This window comes from Pan paniscus, chromosome 1 (assembly GCF_029289425.2).
Source record: "Pan paniscus chromosome 1, NHGRI_mPanPan1-v2.0_pri, whole genome shotgun sequence".
Taxonomy (NCBI): domain Eukaryota; kingdom Metazoa; phylum Chordata; class Mammalia; order Primates; family Hominidae; genus Pan; species Pan paniscus.
In genome coordinates, this window is record NC_073249.2 from 71240956 (window position 1) to 71267553 (window position 26598).

Sequence of the window (26598 nt, forward strand, 5' to 3'; positions counted from 1 at the left end):
GTGTAGCAAAGAGGAAGAGAGTAAACAGCAAGGAATAAAAGGCCAGAAGGTCAGATGCAGCCTCTTCTACAGTCCCCGCCAGCTCCGGGGTCTTGTCCCGTGCCGAGCCAGCACCCAGCGATCGCCCAGCCAGTGCCCAGCCATGCTGCCCCGGGCGCTGCTGCTCTCCTTCTGCGCAGCAGGTGAGGCCCCCCAACCTGGAGGAGGGTGCCTGGCTCCATGCTCCCCCGGGCTAGAGGCTGAGGGAAGGGGGCACACCCCTGAAGTTCCCAGATTTCCAGGTTGGAGGGAGGCAAGGTGGAAAGAAATGAATGCTTTTCAACCCTCAGAACAGGGTTGGGAAGGGAGCTTCGCCCTCATCGCCCCTAACCAGACAGTACTCAGCCAGCGTCCAGAAGGCAGCAGTCAGAAACAGTGCGGCTCCAGCAGCTTTCTTTCTAGCAGGGCTAAGACATTCCTCAAAGAGACGGCTGTGCAGGTCACTTCAGAAGCATGTGCAATGCAGGGAAGGACATCACCGGGGTGCGGACAGGGACGGGCGTTGTGGGGGTCTGTGGACCAGGGGGCGGCAAGGGTTCTCGGAGAAAGGGAGCCGTGGGTGAGCCTGAGGGGGAGAAGGAGCCACCAAGAAAGCCAGGAAAAACCCTGGCTTGGAGGGTGGCAGCTGCTGATGCAGGTGGGAGGGGAGGGCGCAGGGCCCCATGGCTGCGACCCACGTGACGGTGGGTGGTCAGGTCTTAGGCCCTCTGGCTGCAGAGTGGGGGCATGTGGGGACTGCCGAGGGTAGAGGGTTCTTGGGCCCAGGTGTCGGCAGGCAAGCAGAGAAGGGCTAAGTTCAAGGCCATGGAACTGACTAGAGGCTCCTGGGTGGGGCTGGAGAGGCCGGCGGGAGGGGCGCCCTGCATGGGGCTGGGGGGCCAGGGGTGGACACCGTCCTAAAATCAATTATGCGGGCCACAGCCAGTCATTAAAAAAAATAAGCAGAATGCTTTTCTCAGTGACAGGAAGCATCCTCCCCTACGGTGGGTGTGAGGAGCTTGTGCTCCTTGGCAAGTGCCTCCTCAGCCCTGGCCCCTGGCTTCCATGCCACGGCCTGTGCCCAGCTCTCCAGTCTCATTCTCCTCTCCTGGGGCATTTAGCTTGAAGGGTTCCTTGTGGCCCAGACCCCCAAGGTCCCAGCACCAAGCCCTTCATTCTTCTCTGCCTCCCTCCATAGGCAGGGCCTGGGCAGACAGAGCAGCCCTGGACCAACCGCATTTACTGGGACCAAGAGGGTGGAGTCAAGGAAGGAAGGAACACAGATCTTGGGGCTTGGGGTGGCTTCCTGGGAGACGTTTGATTTGCTCATTAGTTCCTCCCTCTCTTTCCTTCCTCCCTCCCTCCCTTCCTTCCTTCTTTCCTTCCTTCCTTCCCTTCTCTTCCTTCCTTTTCAATACATTGAGCCCTTGTGATGTGGCTGGCATTGCGCTGGGCCCTGGGAATATAATGAATGAGGCTCGTTCTTTGCTCCTAAGTTGCCTATACCAGGTGATACAGACAGACAAGCAAAAAGGTCTCTTCCCTGATAGCTTTTAAAAAATCCTGATGCTAGTCCCATCAGCAGATCTTTGCTTTAGGGTGGGCCTGGAAATTGGTATATTTGAAAAGCTTCCTAGGTGACTCCAGCTTGCAGCTCTGGTTATGAGCCCCTGGTGGAGGGGCAGTGCCCTGCCATGGATATGGGCCTGGAGCTGAGAGCCTGCCCAGGGTACTTGAGTCTGGGCTGTATTCCTTCCCACTGAGTGACCTTGGCTGTGCCTCTTTAACTCTCTGTGACTTGGTTCCTTCATTTGTAAAACAGAGTGATATCTTAGGCAGCTGGAAGAATTCCTTGAGCTGATGGCACATGGCAGGTGCTCAGCAAGCATTGTCTATTGTTATCAAGCACTAACAAAGTTGCACTGCAGCATGTAGGAAAGGCACCTCACCTTTTCTGTAGAAAGGATGGGGCAGAAGGGTGAGGAGTTAGCTGGGCAAAGGGACTGGGGAGATGAGGGAATGGGAGAATAGGAATCGTGGGTTGAGGGAGCTGGAGGAGGTGGCCGGCTCTTCAAGAACAGGAGAACAGCTTGTGCCAAGGCTGGGAGGTAGAGCTGGATATGACTGGTGGGCCAGCGGCGAAGCGCAGAGTGGGCGGGAAGAGGCTGGGGAGGCCCACCCGAGTGTGGCTGAAAGCTCTTTGAGGACTAGGGGCTGGGGTGGGGACAGCCATGCTGTGACAGCCTCTCCTGCTCCAGCCCTGCAGCTGGTGAGCAGTAAGAGGGACTTGGTTCTGGTGAAGGAGGCGCTGAGCTGGTACGACGCCCAGCAGCACTGCCGGCTGCACTACACAGACCTCGCTGACCTGCAGCCAAGTGGCCTGTGGAAGCTCTACTCCCTCATGACCAGCACCCCGGCTTGGATTGGCCTCTTCTTTGACGCAAGCACTTCTGGCCTGAGATGGTCCAGCGGCTCCACCTTCACAGCCCTGGAGTGGGGCCAGAAGCTACCCGAATTTGGGGTGGGCTTCTGTGCCACGCTGTACACTTGGCTGAAATTACCCAGCATAGGGGCTGCCTCCTGCACAGCCCAGAAGCCCTTCCTCTGCTACTATGGTGTGTTCACATTCATATTTCAGGCTTGGTCTTTCCCCCAGGGTCCTCACTCTGTTGCCCAGGCTGGAGTGCAGTGGTGTGATCATAGCTCACTGTAACCTCCAACTCCTGGGCTCAAGTGATTCTCTTGCCGCAGCCTCCTGAGCAGCTGGGACTACAGGTGCATGCCACCATACCTGGCTAATTAAAAAACAAAACAAAACAAACAAAAAACCAACCTTAATAGAGACAGGGTCTTGCTATGTTGCCCAGGCTGGTCTCAAATTCTTGCCTTCAAATGATCCTCCTGCCTCAAGTCTCCCAAAGTGCTGGGATTATAGGCATGAGCCACTGGGCCTGGCCCAGGGTTGGTTTTCAATAGCAAATGATGGGGCGGGGAGAGACAGAGAGAGAAGCACCCTTTCAGAGGATAACTGGTCATGACTTTACTCTTTTTGCCACATCACTTTCTCTCTGTGGCCTCTATTTCTATCTCCTCTGCACCCCTATTCGAAGACCTCATTAGAAAAAATGGGTGCAAGACAGGATAGAATACAAATAAAATCTGGAAATTTCCTTTCTTTCCAATTAAGGATTTGGGGGAAGGAGAAAAAGAAAGGAAGCCAAGAGGGAAAGACAGGCTGGGGTTGGGGGGATGCATGTGTACCTATGCAGAAGCAAGAGCAGAATTCACTGTCTTCTTCTCATGAAGCACAGGTGGATGGTTAGGGTCTCAGAACTGGGCAGGAGGGGAGCGGCCGCCCTCTGGGAGATCCCCTGCTTCCCGCTAAGTGGGCAGTGGGAGCCAACTCCTCGGGCATCTTTGCGGGAAATCCACCATCGTTACGCCATGCGCAAGGCTCCAGCTGTTGGAGAACAGCAGCCCCCTCCTTGTGCTCCACCGGGCCCCTCTCTGTCCTGGCTGCCGGTGCCTCTGACTCCTGTCTTGTTGCTGTTGGGAAGATCATACGTGGGCTGGTTGTGGCGTGCACAGCACTTGCCCGGTAAGAGTGTCACTTCCTGCTTCTCCCTCTGTCAGCCAAGGCTCAGTCCAACTCTGTGCCATCCTCACCTCTCAAATAAGGTTATGGAGGACCAACCTCAACATGTGCCCAACATGGCCACGTGGTGCCTGCCCCGGGACCCTGAGAAGTAGCAGGTGGTGGCTGCCTAGATTTAAATGCTGGGTTCCCAAGGGAGTAAGGAGATTCCCAGGGGTGGTGAGTGTGCCTGGGACCAGGAGGCCTGCAAAGGGAGGGGTGTGCGTATGGGGTTGTCTCCTGCTCCCCACACTGTCCCCACACTCCACCAAGATGGGTCCTGACCCCTCACCTCTCTCCAGCTCTGCACCTCTGCTGCTAGCACGTGGGGTCAAGTCAGCGCTGTCTCTCTTCTGGGTCTGCCCTTGACCCCTAAAGTCTGTTCTCTACACACAGTGAGCTTTTAAAAAGGTAAATCAGGTCACTTCCCTGTAAACAAAAGAATCAGGAGGATCTGGCAGCACTTAGAATCCTGTCCTCCTTTAGCCATCAGGCCTCGCCTCCCCTCTTTGGCCTCATCTCCTACTCCTGTCCCAGCCACATTAATTCCTTTGGCTCCTTCTCACTGCAGAACCTTTGTCGTGGCTGTGCTTGGGCAGCTCCTCCCGCCTCTCTACAAGATTTGCTCTTTCTCATATTCTCTTCAAGAGCAAGGACTCCGCTTGTCTTATTTCTGCCATTTTTTCCCAGGGTGTAGAATAGCGTCTGCGACACAATAGGTGCCCAGTATTTATTGATTGGATTGAATCGATGTGGAAAGGGATGGACCAGCCTGTCTGCCCCTGAGCTAGGTTTTCCCGGCTATAACTGGACAGCTCCTGCCTGCAGAGGATCCTGGGCCTCCCCATAACTCGTGGTCTGTTTCTGTTTTACAGACCCTGACGTCGGGCACCTCATCTCCACGAAGCCCTCTCTCAGCCTGACCATCTCTCCAAAGCCAGGTACATACCTGCTCCCCATTCCCTTTTCTGGGAATTTGGCTTGTTTTGCCTTGGATCTCTCCACCGAGACCAGCCAGCAGGATCTCCACCCCTGGGTCCCCTCTGTTCCCCTGATTTCTGCCTGGCTGTCCAGGAGGGATTTCCAGAATTTGCTGCCCCCTGGCTGAACCCCATGGGGAGAGTCAATGTCTTTATTTTTATTTTTTATTTTTTTAAGACATGGATGGTCTCATTCTGTCTCCCAGGCTGGAGTACAGTGGCACACTCACAGCTCACCCGACATTCCCGGTGGCTGATCCTCCTGCCTCAGCCTCCTGAGTAGCTGGTACTACAGGCACATGCCACCATGCCCAGCTAATTTTTTGTATTTTTAGTAGAGATGGGGTTTTGCCATGTTGCTCAGGCTGGTCTCGAACTCCTGGGCTCTAGCGATCCACCTGCCTGGGCCTCCCAAAGTGCTGGGATTACAGGTATGAGCCACCGAGCCTGCCATTGTCTTTATTATTCTGATGGGCCCAGAGGGGAGGCTGACTGGCTCAAGGTCTCCAATCACAGACTAGAATCAGACAGTGGATGGGCCCTTGGCTGCAGCCCAGCTCTCACTCTGGGGTTGGGGACAGGGTGGTTCCTTTTCACAGCCCAAGTACCTGCTCATCCATCTAGGGGTGGGGCGGCTTCTCTGAAATAGTCCCCTCTGGTATTACTGCATTGGTATCTTTTAAAAAGTTTCTTCCTATCTGATATGGAGAAGATCTATGACAGAGGCAATATACTCACTCAATCTGCTCTGTAGAGTGGGTTTTCTGCATGGTATGGAGTACAGAGTTGTAGAGTGAAGATGGCGTGGGCTTCCCATGTTCGAATCTCTAGTATGGCCTGAGTTCGGGCAGGTTGTCGCCTCCCTGAGCCTCCTTTTCCTCATCTGTGAACTGAGGTTAATGACACCAACTTCTCAGGATGGTAGTGGGGTTTTCAAAGATGACACAGGCCACATGCATAGCTCAGGGCTGGCACATACTAGGGGTTTAATCAAGAGTAACTTAAAAAAATCTGTTTAGATAGGGAAAATGTTAGGGAAATTGGAGGCAAATCTTGATGGGCTTAGGTGAAAGGCTCATGTCTGAGTTTGGGAGGCTCCATTTGAATCTGAGGATGTGACTCCCCACTCAGCAAACAGGAGTGTTTCATCTTCCGGGCCTCCGGAATCAATGCCTCAGGTCAAGTCCCAGCCACTCACGTCGTTTGCAATCTTCCATTGTCTGGAATCTCAGATGTGTGGGCTTATGTGCTGCACCGGCGATGGGCAGGGTAGGCTGGGCCTGTCCTACCTCAGGACCTGGCCCAGTCCAGCCTCAGGCAGGGACTGGCAGTGGTGGTTGTGGGAGGATAGCATCTCAGTCTGTCTGGGCTCCCCAGAAGGCAAGGCCACTGAGCCTGCTCTGCCTCCTGTCCACCAGGCCCATCCCTCCAGGCTGGCCTCTTCTCCCTGGCTCTCCAGGCACGGTGAGCCTAGGAACATCACACAGTTCATCTATTCTGCTCAGCCCTGGATTCGCCCGAGAGCCAGTGGGGGCAGGCACCACCCCTAGAAATCACACTGGAGGGTGGCCCCAAACCAAGATTGTTCTGTCTTCCTCATAATCTCCCCCGAAATGGTCACTACCATCTTGCCAAGTGCTTACTATTAATATATCACTGTGCTAAACCATTTGCATATGTGATTTCATGTAATCCTGACCTTAGGTACTATTATTTTCCCATTGTATAGATGAAGAAATTAGGACTTAAACTGAACTTGTGAGGCCATATAGCTACAAGAACTCTTAAGCTCTGCTTTCCCTAATGTTTCCCCCACCTGCTGCTATACTATCTCATCCATTCTTCCATCCTGGTATTTAGTCTACCTATAAAATTGTTGTTTTGATCAAACCTAACACTCAAGGACCAGGGACAAGGGCCCATGTCAGACCAAAATTCTATCCCCAAGGGTGATGAAGCCTGGGCTGTCAGATATCCAGGCCCTCAGGCCAGTGATCTCCACATTCTTTGACCCCAGCTGTGGTCCAGATCAGTGGTCAGAGCTTCATGCGATTTGACCAAGTGATGACATGGTCCTCGGCCCTGCTGTACTGCCGCAGCCACCACACGGATCTGGCCGACCTGCAGATGGTGACGGATGAGACAGGCAAGGAGGCCTTGAGATCCATCATGAGTGAGACTGAAGCCTGGATTGGCCTCTACCTCAATGCAAACTCTGGATCTCTGAGCTGGTCCAGTGACCTGGGGGCCAGCATCCCCTCCTGGCTGCAGGTGCCGATGATGGTGAGAGGACTGTGCACAGCTCTTGGCATCTATATGACCTACTCCCCAAAAGTGTACTCAGTGAACTGCTCTTCCCTGCTGCCCTTCATCTGCTTCTATGGTGAGTGAAGTCTGCTCTTGCTGGCCCTCGGCCCATTGAGGATAGAATGAGATGGGAAATGGGTTTACTTGGCAGCAGATGACATTGAGGATAGACCCAAGGAAGCACTTCCAGACTCTGAGGGGTAACTGAGTTCTGGAGCAGGCTCCTGAGATCCTTGCACTATAAACTTGTGAGGAAGTTGTATTATTTTAATTCTGGGAATCTTTAAATAATGGAACGGATTCCATCCAGCCTTAGGGCAGTGGCAATTAGCAAGAGCAATGCGTTATTGGACAATGAAGTTAAGAGTCTGGGCTTTGGAATCAGACTTTACAGAAATAAGGTGGGCAGCATCTCGGAGCCTCCTTTTCCTCATCTCTGAAATACACTGAACAAAATGAATTGGTGGCACCCACCTCATAGGATGTCTTTGAGAGCTGAATGAGAAAGTGAATGTAAGGGGCAGAGTAGAAACTCTGGCACAGAGTGGGCCCCGGTGGACGGGAGCCATTGTTATTGTTCTGTCCCTGTGAATGCATGGGATCCCAAACCTGCCTGGTGCCCACATCCTGTGTGATGGGCGTCCTTCTGCCTTGCCCTTTCCTTCTCTCCTTCCTCCCTTCCTCATTCCCCACCTCTCTCTTTTTTGTAAGTTTCGTTGAGATATAATTCCCACCTTAAAATTTACCTTATTTTTTATTTAATTAAATTAATTAATTAATTAATTTTTGAGACAGAGTCTCGCTCTGTCATCCAGGCTGGAGTGCAGTGGTCCTTCTCAGCTCACTGCAACCTCCACCTCCTGGGTTCAAGCAATTCTCACGCTTCAGCCTCCCAAGTAGCTGGGGTTACAGGTGCCCACTACCACGCCTGACTAATTTTTGTATTTTTGGTAGAAACAGGGTTTTGCCATGTTAGCCAGGCTGGTCTTGAACTCCTGACCTCAAGTGATCCACCCACCTTGGACTCCCAAGGTGTTGGAATTACAGGCATGAGCCACCGCACCCAGCCAAAATTTACCTTTTTAAAGGGTACAATGCAGTGGCTTTTAGAATATTCACAAGGTTGTCCAACTATCATCACTAATCTGATTTTAGGACATTTTCATCACCGCCCCCCCCACCTCAAAGAAACCCCTTACCCAGTAGAAGTCATTCCCTCTCCGCCCCACCGGCAACCACAAACCTATTTTCTGTTTCTGTGGATTTGCTTGTCCTTGGCTGTTTCTTTTTGTGTTTTGGATTTGATGAGACGCATGATCCTTATCCATAAAGATGCTCTTCCTCCCTGAGGAGCTGCTTGCTGTGAGGATTGGAGATGGTGAATGTGTCTCCTGCAGGGATTGGCACACGGTAGATGTACAACAACTGCGCCCTCCTGAGTTTGGCTACCATGATGGGCAACCAAATGCGGGGCCATCAGAGCCTGGGGTGGCCACTCACCTGCTGGGTGTTGCAGACCCTGCCCTCACACTCACTCTGTTTTCTTGCAGACCCCTCCACTGGACACCGGACATCAGCAGAGTTGCCTCCACTCTTCCACACTTCCCCCACAGAAATGACAGAGGAAACAACTCCCAGGCCAGGCAGAGGTGCTTTGAGCCTGCCCTTGGCTGGATCTGGGTCTTCAGGGTCTGGGGAAGTGGCAAGGCTGGCTTGCAGGCCCCATAAGCACCTCCTAGAACGGCCAGTGTATGCCTAGAAAAGGGGTGAGCTAAGGGGGTGGCAGTCAAGGGCCACTTACGCAGAGGGGAGTTTCCCTCCACTCCCCACCCTGCTGGTCCAGCCAGGGTTGGGGAAGGAGGACTGGGCCACATCAAACTCCCTTTTCCTGGAATTGGGCCACTGAACTTGCAGCTCCAGGGCCAGGAGACCCAGGAGAGGCCGTACGGTCTCTCAGGTGAGAGGATGAGGCGCTGGGGGAGGTGGAGGGGAAGATGCCTGAGCAGTGTTCCTGAGGAAGAATCATCAGAGAGGTCCTGAGGCTCAGCATCCAGAGGGAAGCACCGCAAAGTCCCTCGGAATTGCAGGCTCCTCTGCAGGGAGAGGATGAGGGATGATGAGCTGTTGGCATTATGTATGGGGAGGTGGCTGGGAAGGACAGTGACAGCATTCCTATAGCATTTTAAAATTTCTGAAACATCTTCACAGCTGTTACCTCATTTTACTTCCCAAGAGTTCTGAGGCTAACTAGAGTAATTGAGGGCAAAATCACCGTTTTCCTGGCCTCCTTACAGATTCCTATATCACACAAAGGGATTATTGTCTTTTTTTGAGGACACAGAAAAGTGAGGGCACTTGATCAAGGTCGAGCAGAGCCTCGTTCATTCACTCATTAGGAAGTGTGGATGGAGTCCTGTGCTAGCCCGGGCACAGCCACCAGGCAAGATTTTGGGGACACAACGAAAAGGGAAGGCTTGTTCTGAAGGCGCTCACAGCCAGTTGGGAAGAGGCTGGTGCTTGGTATAGGCACAGGCGTGGTGGGGACGCTGAGAAGGGGAGCAGCCCCCCCTGTAATTGTCCAGGGGATTTCCCAGAGGAGGTGACTTTATAACTATTGGAAGGATGAGAAGGATTTAGCTTGCAAAGTGGAGTGGGGGTGCGTGGCTGGGTGAGGACTGCAGATGGAAGGAGCTGCAGGTGGGGTGGGGACAGTCAGCGCTGGAGAGTGTGGGAGCCCAGATCCTGCCGGCCGGGCCCTCTGTGAGTCACTAAGGGACCTCACCCTGAAGGCGACAGAGCCCAGGCTGGTAGCCGTGATCAGATTTGGGTCAGAAGCTGGGTGACAGCCTGTCTTCTCATCTAAGGTCTATCCTGGCACCTGCCTGGCTGCCCCAGGCTCACTGGCCACCTGGGCCGCGCTATTGGGTTCAGGAGGCCCTCCCTGCTCGCCCCTGTCTGCACTGGGTGGGCAAGGCCAGGCGTGGAAGAGGCACAGGCCCGGGGAGCCAGCGCGCGAAGCCACTCCTCGGCGCCCTCGGCTTTGGGAGGGGTCCCGGGCGCAGCGGACCCAACAGAAGTCTTCTCTCTGGCCCTAGGGACCAGCACCGGCCCCGTGGGCGCCTCGCAGGGCCCGGCTTCAGCAGCGCGGCTCACTCAGAGGGGCAGCCCGGAGCCCGGCGAGCCCGACCTCCGCACTTCCTACTCGCGCGCTTCCGCCTCCGCGGGCCCAGCGGCCCTCCAGCCCCAAGAGGCGGTAACACCCGGCCCTCCGGCCAACCTCGCGGCCCCGGGGGGCACCTTGGTTCCCGCGGAAGGACCCAGGATGCCGCCGGTCACTGCCCAGAGTGCGTCTTCCCACCCTGCGCCCTCGGCGTCCCAGCCCTCCAGCCCTGCTGCGGCCTCTCGGGGGAGCCTCTCTGTCCCCCAGGAAGTAACTGCGACTTTTCTGGCCTCCGCTTCGAGCCCCACACTCGATGCCACCCACGATGCCCCAGCTACTCCCAGGATAGCAGCACCCCCTGGGTCTGCCACATCCAGCCGGGGCCTCGGCTCCCAGGCTCAAGGGAGCTCTCTGGGGACCAAAGAAAGCATCTCGGACTCGTTTGGCTTAGGGAGCCCAGCTGTGCCCCAGAGGACAACTGCACCCCCTGACTCTGCAGCCCTGAGCCAAAACACCCGCCCGGAGGCAGCTGGGAGCTGGCCAGGGCCCCAAACAGGTGCCTGTCTGCGTCGCTGGAAATTAGGACCTCCACCCCAGGCAGGCCCAAGCATCTCGGGGAGTTCCTCTCTTGGGGCGACCAGGCCTGGCTTCCATGAGTAGGGTGCAGGCCAGGGAGTTGAGGATGAGAGGTGGGGTGTGGTGTGGGCGCGTTGTGTGCTGGGCCACAGTCTCCCCACTCCGGCTGCATTCCAGCGCATCCTACAGGGGTCCTGTCTGGCCAGAGCCAGCTCACTGTCTCGTCCTCCCTGGGTAATTTAGGATGGAAATGGAGGTGAAGTGGGGTGATCTGGGGGAGAAATAATCCATTTTGGTTCTAAAAGCAAGAGTCTGACAGTCAAGAGTTGGAATATTGGCTCCAGTACCTACTGTGTGGCCTTATGCAAGTTTCCTAACTTCTCTGAACCTTATTTTTCTCATCTCTCAGTGCCTGGCATCTGGCAGACACTCAATAAATGGTAGTTATTACCATTTTAATCTCAGTTCTCTAGTGAAATGTTTAGTGACTCATTCCTTCTCCCACCTCTCTCCTTACCTTAATAGATGGATCTGGCCTCATTCTCATTTTATTAATTATAAATGATTACAATTATGAATTATTGAGATTGCAGAATCTCACAGGGCAGGGGCTGTTCTGTACTTCTTTGTATCTCTCTGGGGACTAGGATAGTGCACATTGGTAGATGATTTAATTTGACGATAATTTCCTGAGTACTTGTTTTGAAGAAGGCATTGAACTGTGGATACCAAGATGAGCAGGGCTGTTTCCTGTTTTTAGAAGCACATCGTCTCATAGGAACTAATGGAGACAGTCAGGACGATTTGGAAAGTGCTGCACCAGAAGTGTGAACCAAGAGCTGTGGCAGGAAGGCAATTCATTTCCTTCTGCCTGGAAGGTGGTAATAGGATAGAAGGTGTAACAGTGGAGGATTTCATCTGGCAGAAAAGTACAGAAAGTTCTTCCTGGCAGAAGGAACAGCATGGGTAAAGACAGATGTCAAACTGTATGGTTTGCTTGGGAATGACAAGCAGTTTGATGCGACTGGTGTAGGCCACATAGTGGGGAAGGGAGTGGCAGGGGATGAGGAGAAAGGGGTACACTGGGTGGCAAAATCTGAAGGACTTGATCCCCCAGCCAATGGAGCCATCAGAGGTTTACAGCAGGTGAGCAAAATGCTCAGATCTGTAGTTTCCAGAAGCAAGGTGGTTAGGATGATGTAGGACAATGCTTGTATTAGGGTGCTAAATGAAAAAAGCATTATCAATGTTATGTACATAATACAGTCACAACAAGGCTGAAAGGAAATAGCAATGCTTAGGAATCAAGTCTGGAAGGAGATGTGTGACAATGTTAACAGTGACTATATTCAGGGGATGAAAATACAGATGTTTCCTCCTCTTCTGTGTTTCTGAATTTTACACATTTATCCACTTTATTAAAGAAATTTATGCTTTGGGTGGGGAAAGAGGCCTTTGAAGGGGTGGCCAATCAGAAAAGGAGAGACAGGAAACGTGTGTGTGGGGAAAGAATATTGCACAGTCTGGGTGGGTGGAACCCAGGCCTGTTCTGGAGCACTGGAGTGGGAAGGGACATGACAGCGAATTGATTTTACATTGTTCACAAGTGACGTTAACTGAAGTACCAATACAAATACATTTTAAAAAATGCTCAGCTTTGTTCACTGACTCACACAAATGCAAAGTTTATAAAGATGCTTACTTTTTTTTGCTTTTTGTTTTGTTTTTGTTTTCAGAGACAAGGTCTCACTCTGTTGCCCAGGCTGGAGAGCAGTGGTATGATCATAGCTCACTGCAGCCTTGAACTCCTGGGTTCAAGCGATTCTCCCGCCTCACCCTCCCAAGTAGCTAGAACTATATGCATACACCACCACGCCTGGCTAATTTTTTTTTTTTAAAGACAGGATCTCGTCATGTTGCACAGCCGACCTTGAACTCCTGGCCTCAAGTGATCCTCCTGCCTCACCCTCCCAGTGTTGAGATTACAGGTGTGAGCCATGACACCTAGCCAAAAGATGCAGTTTTAAAATGTATTTTTGTACTTAACAGTGTGGCAAAGATTTGAAAGGTAATAATGCTGAGAATGTGGGAAAAACAGTGATCTTGGCACAGTAGGTATGCCGACTGGGGCTACCACTCTGGTATCAGAATTTGCGTCAGTTTTAACATGTGCATAATCTTTCGTACAGAAATTCTACCCTTGGAAATTGATTAAGGAAATAGTAATATGAGGTACACACATATATATGCACCTTCCACACACACGGTTGTTTGTTGCGGCATTGTTTATTACAGTGAAAAGGTGGAAACAACGTAATGTCCACTGAAAGCAGATTGGTTAAATAAGTTATGGTACATTCAGTGAAATACTACTATGCAGCCTTTAAAGAGAACAAGGGAGATCTTTACACATTCAAATTAACAAATTCGTGAGTGTGAAGGACCTTCTACAGCAAAGTGTTAATCATGGGTGTCCCTGGGTTGGGGAGGGGACAAATTTGCTTACATATTTTACAATAATATATTCCAAATAAAAGGATTATTTCCATATTTGAAAAAATAAGACATCTGCAAGGCACTGACAGGACTTTGGTGACTGAACATGAGAGCAGGTGAGACGGAGCAAGGGAGCCGCTGAGGACACCAGGGTCTCTGGCTGGAGCGCCTCCGGGCATGGCCAGCCATACAGGAAGAGAGGGGGTGCTGGGGGAGAGCCTGAACTTGGTTTGGGATGGAGATGGCGATGTTGAGGGTCCCTGGGTGCCATGGTGGGGGCTTTGTGTAGCTGGCAGACAAAATAAGGACATTAGGCCCTTTGGAGCACAGGCTACTGAACAAAAAAAATTTGATGAGGAAAAACCTCCTAACATTGCCGAAGCCCCACAGGTCCTGCTGCCAGGGGGGCTTTCTGAAAGATGATGGTGTAGCAACTCAAGTGCTGGGTTAAAAGAGCCTGTAGGGATGAGTCAGGGATTGGCAGGAATTGAGCTTCCCATATCGCTGGCTTCTGCAGCAACTGTGTGCCTAGCAGTGGCTGTCCTTGCCTGTCTTTTAGCTCAGGGGCAGTCACCAATATCAGGCCACCTTACTCCTGGTTGTATTTGCAATAAATCTTTTATTTTCCCCTCCTGTAGCTGTGGCCAGTGTAGGGAGTGGCACTGATAGAAGAGATACAGCTGCTGCCACGGAGGCCCAACATCTGAGTTCAGAATCTAAAGAAAAAACATCAGCACAAAAATCAGGTAACTGCTTCTGTCTACCAAGTTCCTACTCTTACCAGTGGAGCAGTTAAATCTGGACAGTCACTCCTTGGCACAGGGCCCTTGAGACCTTTTCATGAAAGACAGCATGAAATGTTGGGAATAGGGATAGTAATAAAGAGGTGGATTCTAGTTTATGCTCCATGACTATTATGAAAACTTAGGGGACAAGTTTCTGAATTTCTATTTCTCTTCTGTGAAGGGGATGTGGTAAAAACTACCCTGCCTATATCACAGCGTTGTTGTGAGCACCCAATGAGATAACTATAAACTTCATAAACAATAAAATGCAATGCAAATATAGTCTTATTATGAGATTGTAGTTCCTGTAATGATTATGGATGGCTCATGGGCAAAGGCTGGATTTATTTAAAAAGTCAGAGAACTTCTTTAGAATTTTCTGTGGTGGGGAGCTCAAGGAGAGATGAGTATTTCCGGCATGGTGTGGAGTATCTACTTACTGGATTAAAAGTAAGGAGAAAAATACAGAAGAAACAAAAAAGAAAATAATTGCCTGATGGGTAGCCAGGCTGTGGAAGACTTCGCATTACCCAAAGCATGGGACTCTTTTTTCAGCCACTAATTGGTTAACCCTAATTGTGGCTGAGCATTCTTCTGCTCAGCAGTTTCTTTCTTCTTCTTGAAATCCCAAATCAACATGTAGCATCTATGGTGTCCACTGGGTGCTCCTGACTGCTAAGAACTTGAAATGGAAATAGGATAATATCCCCCCAAACAGGTAGCACTTTCTTTTTCAGGGCACCCTTTTGGAATCTTGAAAGCAGACTTTACCATCTCAACTCTGATGGACCCAGAAGAGATGAAAGACCAATTTCTGAGACAGGTGAGACTTCTGCCCACTCTTCTAATTCTGATCAGATGATTGGACATTGCAAGACAATCTTATAAAAACCAATATATTAAGGTGGAAAACCTGTGGAATATGACCTCATCTTGTTCCACTGCCATCACTTTGGCTCATGGTGACAAGCTGATTATGTGGCAAGATCTTTTCTTACCCTCTCCAATGTCTTTCCTAAGCTTTTTTTTTTTTTTTTTTTTTGGTCAAGACAGCACAGTCAGAGGGATCTGAGCGTGGGTCTTAGTTTTGCCCTTATCCATTGTGTAGCTTTGGGCAAGTAACTTAGTCTTTCTGAGCCTCAGTTTCCTCCTGAAATAAGAATGATAATAATAATGCCTAACTCACATGGTTGGTGTTATGATTAAATGATATATTCCATATAAAGTGCTTAGCAAATAATCTGACACATAGTTGGTGCTCAATAAACATTAGCTATTATTTTTGAGTCAGGGTCTTGCTTTGTCCACCTTGGCTGGAGTGCAATGGTGTGATTATAGCTCACTGCAACCTCCAATTCTTGGGCTCAAGCAATACTCCTGCCTCAGCCTCCCAAAGGGCTGGGATTATAAGCGTGAGCCACTATGCCTGGCCAGCTATTATTATTATCAACATTATCACTGTAGTGTTCTGAATATACATTTGTTCCAGACTTTATTTTTTTTGGTTCTTAAAAACTACTGTGCCATGGGAGACTGTGGAGGAAGAATTGTTCCTAAATACTGAGAGAAAAGCTTCAAGCCGATTTTTGAACATAGTCTAAGGACACATTTCTCAATTATATCAGATAATAACCACAGAATGTCAGTGCTAGAGAGTACCCTATACACCATTTAGCCACAATCTTAATTTTACAGACAAGGAAACATTGGCATTTACCTGTTAGTTCATTGCAATTTATTCATAGGCCAAACAAATATCACCCTGGGAATTCATTCTAGAATTTCACAAAATCAAGTTTCTAGAAAGACCAGTAATATGTGTGTGTGAGTATATAATGTATATGTGTTTATTATAAATTTTACTGATATAAAGAATGTATAGCACACAATTTACAAATTATAATAAAATATACAATACTCTTTATTGTAATTTCATAGAACCAACTGAATCTTACAAAATGCTCATGATTTTGGAAAATTCACACGAGCACGTGACTGCATGCTTGCCAGGAGTGGAGGGGGGACTGGAGAGCTTTCAGTACATTTTGCTATTGAAAGAACAATAAGTATGAATGGTGTAATTTAGCATCTGATAAGTTTCAAGTAATAAGACTTCAGTGCTGAATATTAGGTCAAGAAAAGTTAAGAACCTTTTCTTTTTTTTTTTTGGGTGGGGAGAGACAAAGGATTTCTGAGTTCTCTTATGTTTATTCCTTAAAGTCAAATGTAGTTAAGGGCCTTTTTTTTTGGTGGGGGGTGGTGGAGGTAGACAAAGGAACTTTGAGTTCTCTATGTTGTTTACTTTTTTTTTTAATTTTTATTTTTTTGAGACGGAGTCTTGCTCTGTTGCCCAGGCTGGAGTGCAGTGGCGTGATCTCAGCTCACTGCAAGCTCCACCTCCTGAGTTCACCCCATGCTCCTGCCTCAGCCTCCCGAGTAGCTGGGACTACAGGTGCCCGCCACCACGCCTGGCTAATTTTTTGTATTTTCAGTAGAGATGGGGTTTCACCATGTTAGCCAGGATGGTCTCGATCTCCTGACCTTGTGATCCACCTGCCTTGGCCTCCCAAAGTGCTGGGATTACAGGCGTGAGCCACCGTTGTTTACTCTTTAAAGTCAAATGTAGCATATTTGATTCTGGCCGGGGCCCTTCAGCACTCCTCAAGGGGTGTACTCATTGAAGCTTCTGACTCCAAACCAGAAGCCCCCTACTTTCTGCTTTAAATTGAAGCCAGTGGGGAAACTGAGGTCGAAATAGGGAATTCCATCTTCTGGTCAGCTTTGTCAGAATGTATCTATTCCATAAATGGGATGACCATGTTAATGGAGAGAATTTCTACCTCACAGACTTAAAGGACAGATTGGTGGGGACAAGGTGTATGTGGGGGAAGGCTGAGTATATATTGTCAGTTTTAGTAGAATTTTACATTCCAAATAGAAGGGAAGGAAACACCTGTAACCAACTTACCCCAGTTTCAGGATTGGGGACAGAAAACATTTTAAGACACCTACGCACAGTGCTCACAGCTTGATTTGGACTAGTGTTTCTTACCCCCTGGCTCTTCGGAATCCCCTGGCAAGGTTAAAAAGAAAAAAAAAAAAAAAAAAAAAAAAAAGCCTGGCCAGGCCCAATCCTTAGAGAGATTCTATTTAATTGTTCAATGGTGGAGCTCAGGAGGTACTCCTCTGTTTTTTTTCTTTTTTTTCTTTTTTTAAAACAACTCTCCAGTGATTCTGATGAACAATCAGGATTGAAAAACCACTGATTTAGTCATCTGTTTTAGTGTTCTTTGTCATTAAATTTTTTTTTGCTAACAAAATTAATTTATGTATTTTCCTACTGGTAAAATGCTAATAAAAAAAGTCAGGCAGCTGGAGGGAGGCTAAAAACAATTACAGGGTATGGATATGCATAAAGGGTATACGGATGGATAGTTTAGGGCTAAGAGGACCATGAAGTAAAAAGACCGCATCAACACTTTCTCTCTTTTTGATGTTTCAGATCCAGGAAGTCTTAAAGCTTACATTAGGTCACGAACAATTTAGACTGAAATGGGTCAGCTTCGAAGTGAACAAAAAATAGCACAATTCTTGGATATGCAGTTTCTGTTTCATGCAATCTTCTCTGGATTTTGAGTAAATTTTAATTTTTTAATCCCTAGTAGAACAAGATTAGGAAGAACTCGACATGTGCCAAAAAGCACAGACCTACAACTAACACAAAACAAGACTACACATGAAACCTGCATCCCTGGATTTTACAGAATGAAACAGGGATGCAGGAGAAGATGGGTGTATTTGGGAACAATCATGTTGGGAATGACAAATGAACTTCTATTAAGAAATTAAAATAAAAAACCTGAACCAAACATCAAAAATCCTGAAAACAAACCCCATTAATCTAACTGGAAAATTACAAGAGGATGGTAGTGGTCTAGGAAGCTAAGTGGGGCTACATTTCCTAATAAACCAGATGAAACTTTCTTTACCTGTCACAAGTTATTAAAGAGATTTCAAATTCTGCAGAATTCGAAAGTAACAGTTTTATCACAATACATGCTAATGCTAGTTATTTTTCCTAAATTGAAATCTTATTACATGGAAGTTGGGACATTCTAGGACAGACTGTTCTTAATGTTAAAATATATTTTTAGAAGAATATTCCGGCATACATTTCCTTTCTTGTTTCTCTTCAAGTGTCCTAGTCACCCAGGTGCATGCTAGAAGACAGCAATATGTCAAATATAGTAGCAACTTTAGTCTGAAATGTTTAAAGTTAAAGTTTATTTGTATTCTTTGTAGGAATATCAATAAAAGACCTCAAACGTATCTATATCTGTACATGTACAAGAACTGTCAAAAATTATTCACAGAACAAAAATAAATCTTCTTTAGAACAAACCCAGGTAATGAAATGCTGATATGGATCTCACATACGGAATAATCTAAATGCTACTAGCACAAAAATATGGCTTTAAAAATAAAATAAAATCTTGGGTTTTGTTTTTCTAAGGTGTATTTCTCTTTCTTGAAATAAAAAATAAATTATTTAGAGCTATCATTGTAAAATAGTCATGTGTTAACACACTCTTATTAAGGCCCTGGAGATGAAAAACAAAATCGAATTTAGAAGGTCATTTCCTCACAGGTGTAACTCAGGTTAATGTGCTGCTGTCTGCTTAAGTTAATATAACTAGGAAATGTCTAAGCACCAGTCAAAATTTAACCTAATTTACTATTTAACTTTTCTGAAGGTGGTCATTGAGTCAATTAGTATTTAACCTTTTGTTGAACTGGGAATTGAAATGTTTCCCTCGAAAATTTGGAAATCACATAAAATGATATTTACACATAAATATCTGTACCCCCACAAAGATGATGGAGGTCCCTAAAACACAACTTCTGTGGAAATCTCTCTACAACAACAAATAAATCTGGTTTTAAGTCTCAAACTAAAAAAAAAAACAAAAAACTTCCTAGGGTCAAATGAGGGTATTTAAGTGGAAGATAGCAACTGAGTAGGAAAGGAAAATGCATGCTGAAATGCAGGCAAAGACTACCACTTTCCTTTCCTCGGGTGCTCACTGCATTTCCCAAGTCTTGCTGTGTTGGTTACTCAAACACTTGAGGCTTAACTGATCAGGAACTGAAACTACTTATTTCTGGATCCTACTCTCAGATCAATGATATTCAACTTTATTTCTATGATTCCCCATGGTATCAATAATGATATCTAGGGTTCTTGAGACAATGCCAAACCAAGTCAATTTCAAGTTGCTTTAACTTATATATACATATAACACATATAGTACATTTTTTAGGATGATAGAATGACTGTCATAAAATCTAACAAACGAGAGCATAAAATCTGAAAATCTCAAAGTTTGGGAATCACTGCTCGATAAAATGGATTAACATTCAGAAAAAGGAAGCCCCAGGAATTATGTTTTGTGTGGGTGTGTGCATGTGTTGTCTACAGAGACTGCCTTTTTATGTATCTATGTATTTTAAGAGTGGGCAAGGGATATAAATATTCCTGTTTCCTGGAAACTCTGGACTACTGAGAAGACTGCTTATGCATTCATTCCCTTAGGGTCGTGTCTCTTCCTCAGGTTCTTTCACTCCTCCTAAGATATTTATTCTATCTCATGCAAATTTCATCACTTTTGTCCTTCCTAAACCCAAGAGTATACATAATCGCGTCATGACGAGAATGCTTCTAGAACTAATAACAATCATTCAAACATGAAAAGAGATTCTATTTAAAAATTCAACACTCCAACATTTCTTGCTTTTAAGAAACTAAATCCTTCAACTGACGCATTGAAAAAATGAAGTATCTCAAATTATCGGCCCCCAGGTAAGGGGTAGGAAGGCAACTATTTACTGCTGGGGTAAGCAGGAGATTTCACTATTAGACTTGAAAAAGGGAAGGAGAATGGAGAAGGGAGCCCTTCTGGCTTTCCACAGTTGTTAGGAGAAGGTGGCCTCCAAAGGTGTAGCTGAAAATGCAGTGAAGCTATGGCATGTGGCTGTTGGGTTTGGCCCTGTGACAAGTCTAGTCTGGTGTCAAGCGTGTGTTGGGCTCAATGTCACAATGGGGTAGACTGATGGGACTGAGGTAATCCTGAAGAGGGTTCCTTTCCCACGCTCAGTCCTATAACCAGCCTTCTCAGGAACTCCAAGCTAGAGGTAACTAAAACTAACCCTCTATGGAAGGGGAAACAAATACGAATGCAAACTCACTTGATGGCAGTTATTTTGCTCTGGGACTTCCAAAGAAGAACTCTGCTCTCAATCTGGTGTACCTCTGAGAACACAGTGAAAGCCAGGGGTCTACAGAACCACAGACCCATCAACAAAGGCCCTGGGTAGACTAAGATCTGAAAAGCTTTACTTCCAAAGTCAAGCTCATTCTTAAGGGCATATAGTTAACGCTTGTAGCAGTCTTAGGTAATCTTCTTTTTCTTTCATAATCTTAACACCATCACAGAGAAACACGGAAGCAGACCAGTCAGAGAAAGCTAATTTTGACCAACTTGATACTATATGAAAAAAAGCAAAAAGCTATAGCAGCATGATTACCTCATTTTACCACATTTTTCTTACCGTTAGACTGCCATAAACCCAAACAGTACCTTGGTGATAGTGCTTGGAACATGGTAAGTGCTCAAGTGCTTGTTATAGTTACCTAGTTACAATCTCCCCTCTGACATGGCTTTTACTGCAGAGACTCAGGGAATATGATGACCTGATGGAAATGTGACTCTTTTTGCTGCTTCAGCTCAGATTGCTTATTGCTTCAGTAATATAAAAGGGGAATATGAAGCTCTTTTCTGACTCCTACCAACACTGTCCTCATTAATGGTCAAGTCTGTTGTCAGCTAGACATGCACTTTACAAGCACTTCACCTGAATTCCAAATTCCACTCAACCCTGATCTATCCTGCGCCCCACAATGTGGTGTTGTTTTGAGGGAAACAGGAAGTGCAAGACATTGCTATCTTAATCTATTTGCCTCTCTTCAGCCATGTACCTCCTCCCAGCAAACAAAGTTATTTACCTACTTGAACTGAGGGAAAGCCAATTAAGAAACATCTCCATAAAAATTATCACCTGTTGGTGGCTTCTCTTCTTAAAAAATCCTTCAGAGTAACTTATACAGATTGCAGCATTCTCTAAAGAAATACTGAGAAAAAAGGTTGGACAGGAGTAGGCTCACAGGATAACTTAACATTTAACATCTATCAGCAACTCTGAACTTTTAGCTTATTTGTAATGCTCTATTATTATTATTTTTTACTATTTCTTCTTCATTCAAGATAACCTGGTAGTAGAAGGCTGCATAATCTGTCCAAATGTTTTGGGCATTAAATCTTTCAGTGAAGACAGCCCTCTAAGGAGCTCCCATAATGCTAATAAGATACACTCTATCCATCAAAAGCACATTTGATTTTTTGGGGCTTCTCTCAATTCCCAATATAAGTAATTTTATCAGCCCTCTGTAATCCATAATCGGCACTTAAGAGCTTCCAAACCTCAATGGCAAGACATCACCCACATTACATACTTATGGCCAATGAAACTGACAATTCTCTTACCAGGTTTTCTGTGGCACAATTGAAGGCTTTTACAAAGAATGAATTAAACATGGCTTGAGCTGAGAATAGCCAGAAACAAGAACAAATCTATGCTTACATCCCTCCTCCTTCAACAAAGGACACTACACTTTGGAACAGTTACCTCTTTTTCCTAATAAAATAAGTGATTTTGACCACAGTGTGCCCTCCGCTTGGAGAGAAGGTGTAAGAATTTGCAAAACACATACCAAAGGTGAAGAAAACATAAAAGTGCCAAAACAGCTGGATATAAAGTGTGCAGATCAGATAAACACAGTGAGAAACTCCCATTTTAGATCTCTGTCTGGCAGAAACAGGGATTGCTATGAAAGAAACTGTTTTAAAAGGTTGTGGGTTATGTGGCCATGGTGAGGTTGCTGAAACGTAAGGTCCAACACAAAGATCCACCTGAGAGAGGGCAGAGCTCAAGAGGCTGGAATGCAAGCCTGGGACTTGGTGAAAAGGAGGGCTTGGTGTCTGTCGGCATCACTCAAAAGAGGGCACTATACATGTTCTCTTATAAATATTCTGTTATGGAGAAACACTCACTTGATGCATATGGCTCCCTCAGGTCCTTTTTTTTCCATCCCCTTTTTCTAGAAAAAAAATTCTTTAAAGCTTATAATTTAAAATCAACATCAACTTATTCGAGAAACATTGTTGCTTTCTCAATATAAAACAACTACTTAGATCTTGCTTAAAGAGGTTTGAGACCCTTTTAACATTATATCTGAACAGCATAGAAGGCATGAACTTTTCCTATTTGTGCAGTTATATGTACATATGTGTGAATATATATTATATATATATTTGTATATATAATGTCTGTTTAACATGTAACCTTCCATACTTCTGGTAATCAAGGTTGCATTCAAGATGACATTGCACACCTCTGGAAAAAAGGAAATGAATTCGTTTCCATGACTTTTTCTGTTCTATAATAATAAGGCTATGGATGACAAGTGTTGAAATTGGGTCATTATTGTCAGATCTACGAGCATGGGAATAATAATTGGAATGTGCCATCCTGACACTTTCCATTATTTTCTTTTTCTTTTTTCTTTTAAGAGAGTGATGCTTCAAATTTGGATTTCCTTTCTTTATTGAGGGGATAAGGGGAAGAAGTACTTTAAAAGTTAAAGATGGAGATAAAATTACCCCCCATAGATTTGCTAGTACAATGGATAGAGTCTTTATCCCAAACAAAAATTATAACAACACATAGAAAAAATTTTTAATAGGAAATATTCAGAGATTCCAGCTGTGGTATGGTTAGCCCTTTTCTGTATGGAAGAAAGGGTGTTGATCTGTATGGCTTATGGACAGCTATTTAAATAACCTCTCCAGGGGAGAGTAAACCCTGTTGGTGATGACAGCTCCCACTATGGGGAGGAAAGCACAGTGAATGTGTGAAGATGAAGATGGTATGTGGAGACACAAATATTTATAGTTTTGTAAACTCTAAAGAGGAAAAAGAACACCCTTTATTACAATTGGGGTTAAAAACAAAAAGCCCCTATCTAAAAGAGAAGACTCCCATCTGCTGTAGACAGAGGAAATAAACATATTGACAGGAGTTCAATAGAAATTACTCCTAAAGTCCAGTTTTGATGCAACAGCTTTTGTCTGTGTCCTCTGAAACAGTGAATCCCCAAATCAGATTAGCTGTCCAACCAGAACCAGTCTTGGTTGATCAGTGGAATAAATTATTGTTTTGTATGGATCTTGGTATTTGCATGTTTTCTGAAAGGACAAGGGGGCCAGAGTGGGGTTTTTAAACTAGTAGATGAATCCCTGAAAAATTCCTTCTCACAATGTCCTATTGCACTCCATGTGCTTCTATCAGATAGATGCTTGGTCTCTACCTACTGAACCTACAGGCTCATGTCTCGCTCACACAACAGTTCCTACTTTACTTCCTGTAACAACTGCAGTGCTTTCAACAAGAGGAAAACAATAATAAAAATAGCAATAATCAAAAAGGTAATCTACATTATTAACTTCCTTTTGGTATATTACAGTGATATTTTCTGTACATGGCCCAGAACTAAGTTCCCTATGTACATAGAGATGTGGGGGAAAAGCATTGACCTTGGAAGTCGCCGCCTTATGCCCTGAAAGACAAAGTTCCTTTCTTCATTCAGGAGTTTCTCACCACATCGCCATTGTGAAGTAGCAACATTCTGTAAACCTGGAGGGGCTAGGTAAAGGTCTGGAGATAGGAGAGTGGGTCAATTTCCTTCTGTCTCCTTCCACAGTCTATCTATTCACAAAGCCCGTCAGCAGCTGCTGTTTTTGAATTCACCATTCTCCGTGATGGAAAGCTTGGTGGGGTTGGTGGGGGAGATGCCATTGCGGACCTGCATGCTGTACCGCTCCTTCACTTGGGTCAGCGCGCTCATCAGTCTGGTGTTGGCTGAATCCAGGGACACGATCCGTTTTTCCTACAACACACCAATAATGGCTTTATTCAGGCTACAGGCAGGAGGTAACACGCTTTCTTTACTGAATGACTAGTCCAGTGCTTTCTCTCAAACAGTTGTATGCATGGTGCTTCCCAGACAAATGGAACGTCTCTGCCTCTTTCTGCACACTGGTCAGGTTCAGCTTCCCCTGAGCCCAATGGATCTGTGTTTATTTTTCTCTCTCTCTCTTTTTCTTTCAGCATAGCAGGACTTTTTATTAACAATCTCTTGGGACATTAGACTGTCACGTAAAAGTGATACCATGTGTTACCTCAGACTATGCAACACAGGTATCAAGCTGCCTTATTATACTAAGTGCTTTAGGTCAAAATTGAAACATGGAAATTAGGTGGCAAAGAAAGAAGCACCAGAGGTTTCATTTCACAGAGGAGAAGAGCATGTGATCTATGGGTTCTTAGCCCCAAAAGAGGGCATATCAGTCACATTTGGAAAGAATTCACATTGTGCTCAAAATTAAAACAATACATGGTGGCAGTGTAGAGTCACCAACAAGGTGAGGATGCAACAGCAAGAGGGGAAAAAAGCAGCCAAAAAGCTCAGACCAAGGAGTTACTTGAATATGGGGAGGGAGATGTGGCCGAAAAGGGAATGCCATCAACATAACACATGAGAACAAACAGAGAACACAGGCTCCTAGACCCATTCCAGCTCAAAGTTACTCCAGGAGGGCTGCCCAATACGGAGATTGCTTTCATTTTACTTTTGAGTCTCTGAAAAAAAATGCTTTAGAAACAATATTTGGAAACCAAGCATTGGTGAATACACACACACAAAAACCAAGGGGGAAGAAAAGAGGAAAAAAAATAGGCAGTCTAACTAAAGGAAAGTAGGACTATCTAAAATTTTTTAAATAAAATCATTTTATCAAAACATTATCAGTCTCCTAAGGATTAGGTTAGAAGAGATACCCTAATCTTAGCTTCGGCAGCTCAGTAAATCATTCTAGAACCTTTCTAACATGAAATCTATAGTTTTCAGAAAACAATGCAGGAAACAGTCTTTACCTATGCCTGTAAAATTAAAAAGAAAATAATACATAGAGAATACCTCCAAAGCCAAAAGGAGCTTTACTACCTTAGGGGTTTTTAAAATTGACCCTGAGAAAAGCATGGTAAAGTTTAGTCATGGTAAAGTTCAGAGAGGAAGTAGCAGGGCTCAGGGCTGGTGCTGCTCCTTGCTATTAAAACAGCAGCTACCCAGGGCTGTCATGTAGTGCTACACTTTGGGACACATGCTACTGGGAGCATGCAGAGTGAAGACCACGGCCCTGGGGGAAAAATCTAGGTAAAATCACATACCACCATGGCATCAAGTAATACTTCCTTTTTACTCTCCTGCTTTCTGGGGGCAGGAGGGTAGGATCCGTAAGGCAGCAGTGCTGGTGGTCACAGTTTCAAAAGTATATTAAAAAAAAGAAACAACAACAAACTAGCTCTTGCTTGTCATTATCATTTTAAAAAAAATCCTTCTTTCCCTGATGGAGAACTCATGTGGTAAGATATACAAAATCAGCATTATTAATGACCCATGCATCTGGTATAAAATGCTTTTTATTTTAGGAAAGTAATTCATTTTAAGGATAGACAAAACTAAAGGAAAGAGCTGCAAGGCTTTTAAAAAATAATTATTATTAAAAAAATTTTAACCAATGAAGTTTACTGGGATAACAAATATAGATCTTTGAAAAGCCAATAGGTAAGAACTGGCCAGTGAATACTAGAAAACAAGAGGTAAGAGCTAAATATGATATTCCCCCCTCCCTACTCGCATTATTAGGAATGATCTCTAAACTGAGTAACTGATAATTTCTTGAATGATTAAAGAAAAGATATTTCAGAACTGGGATAAATTATAAGGCCTCATAAGGAAATTAGGATTCTCCAGGTTCATCCAAAAATAAATAATTCATAAAAAATTTGATTTTTAAAGGGTCAAAAAGCCTAAGAATGACTGTAATTACTTACTGCCTAAAAAGGTAACAACTGAAGACAAACAGCCCCCCTACTAAACAGCTGAAAGTTTCCACATAAAGAAACTCCCTTTGTATTTCCCCCTATTGCCAACCTCTCAAAATAAAACAAAAAAGTTAAAAAAAATCAAATAGAGACTTATGAAAGTCAAATTCAGTTGGCAAAAGATGCTCGGACATTTCCATTCTGCCTGGATTGTAAGGGAAAGCAATCTAGTCCACACCTGACAGGAAGGATTCCCATGTGGGGAGTGGCAGGAGCTGGAATGTGTAGGAGGCCAGTGCACTGGGCCAGGGCTGGGAACTGCTCAGCTAGAGAACGGACGCGGGGTTTACTTGCCTGTTTGAATAATCTCATCTCCATTTATGACCTGTAATTTAACACAGCGGAGATATCACTTGCAACAGTAACTAGGCAGCTGCTTTGCTTCTCATAGGAGGAAGCCCTTCTCTGTTCTCCACCTGAGTCACATAGAGAGATCCTGGGAGCCACAGTGTCTCCTCATGCTCAGGGGTGAAAGGTGGCACATTCTCTGGTCTGATATTTAAGAAATGGATCCTTATGATC

General features: G+C 45.8%; 2 protein-coding genes across 10 annotated transcripts in view; one reads left to right on the plus strand and one right to left on the minus strand.

Annotated features, from left to right (window-relative positions):
- Window positions 1-117: 117 nt before the first annotated feature.
- CLEC20A (C-type lectin domain containing 20A) lies at window positions 118-17834 on the plus strand. Its single transcript, XM_055111151.3, has 8 exons — window positions 118-182; window positions 2277-2633; window positions 4528-4593; window positions 6650-7015; window positions 8490-8588; window positions 13810-13917; window positions 14694-14779; window positions 17459-17834. The coding sequence occupies exons 1-8, from the start codon at window positions 143-145 to the stop codon at window positions 17537-17539; spliced, it is 1203 nt and encodes a 400-aa protein (XP_054967126.1). The 5' UTR covers window positions 118-142; the 3' UTR covers window positions 17540-17834.
- RASAL2 (RAS protein activator like 2) overlaps window positions 15854-26598 on the minus strand; it is a 376611-nt gene continuing 365866 nt past the window's right edge. For 5 of the 9 annotated variants that reach the window (XM_034941343.3, XM_034941331.3, XM_034941365.3 and 2 more), the window contains 2 exons: window positions 26371-26401; window positions 15854-24019 (listed from right to left, as the gene is read on the minus strand). In XM_034941343.3, coding sequence (XP_034797234.3) covers window positions 23877-24019; window positions 26371-26401 — 174 coding nt within the window. In that variant the 3' untranslated portion in view covers window positions 15854-23876. The remainder of the gene's footprint in view (window positions 24020-26370; window positions 26402-26598) is intronic. The other 4 variants (XM_003824773.6, XM_034941338.3, XM_057302015.2 and 1 more) reach the window with 1 other exon arrangement.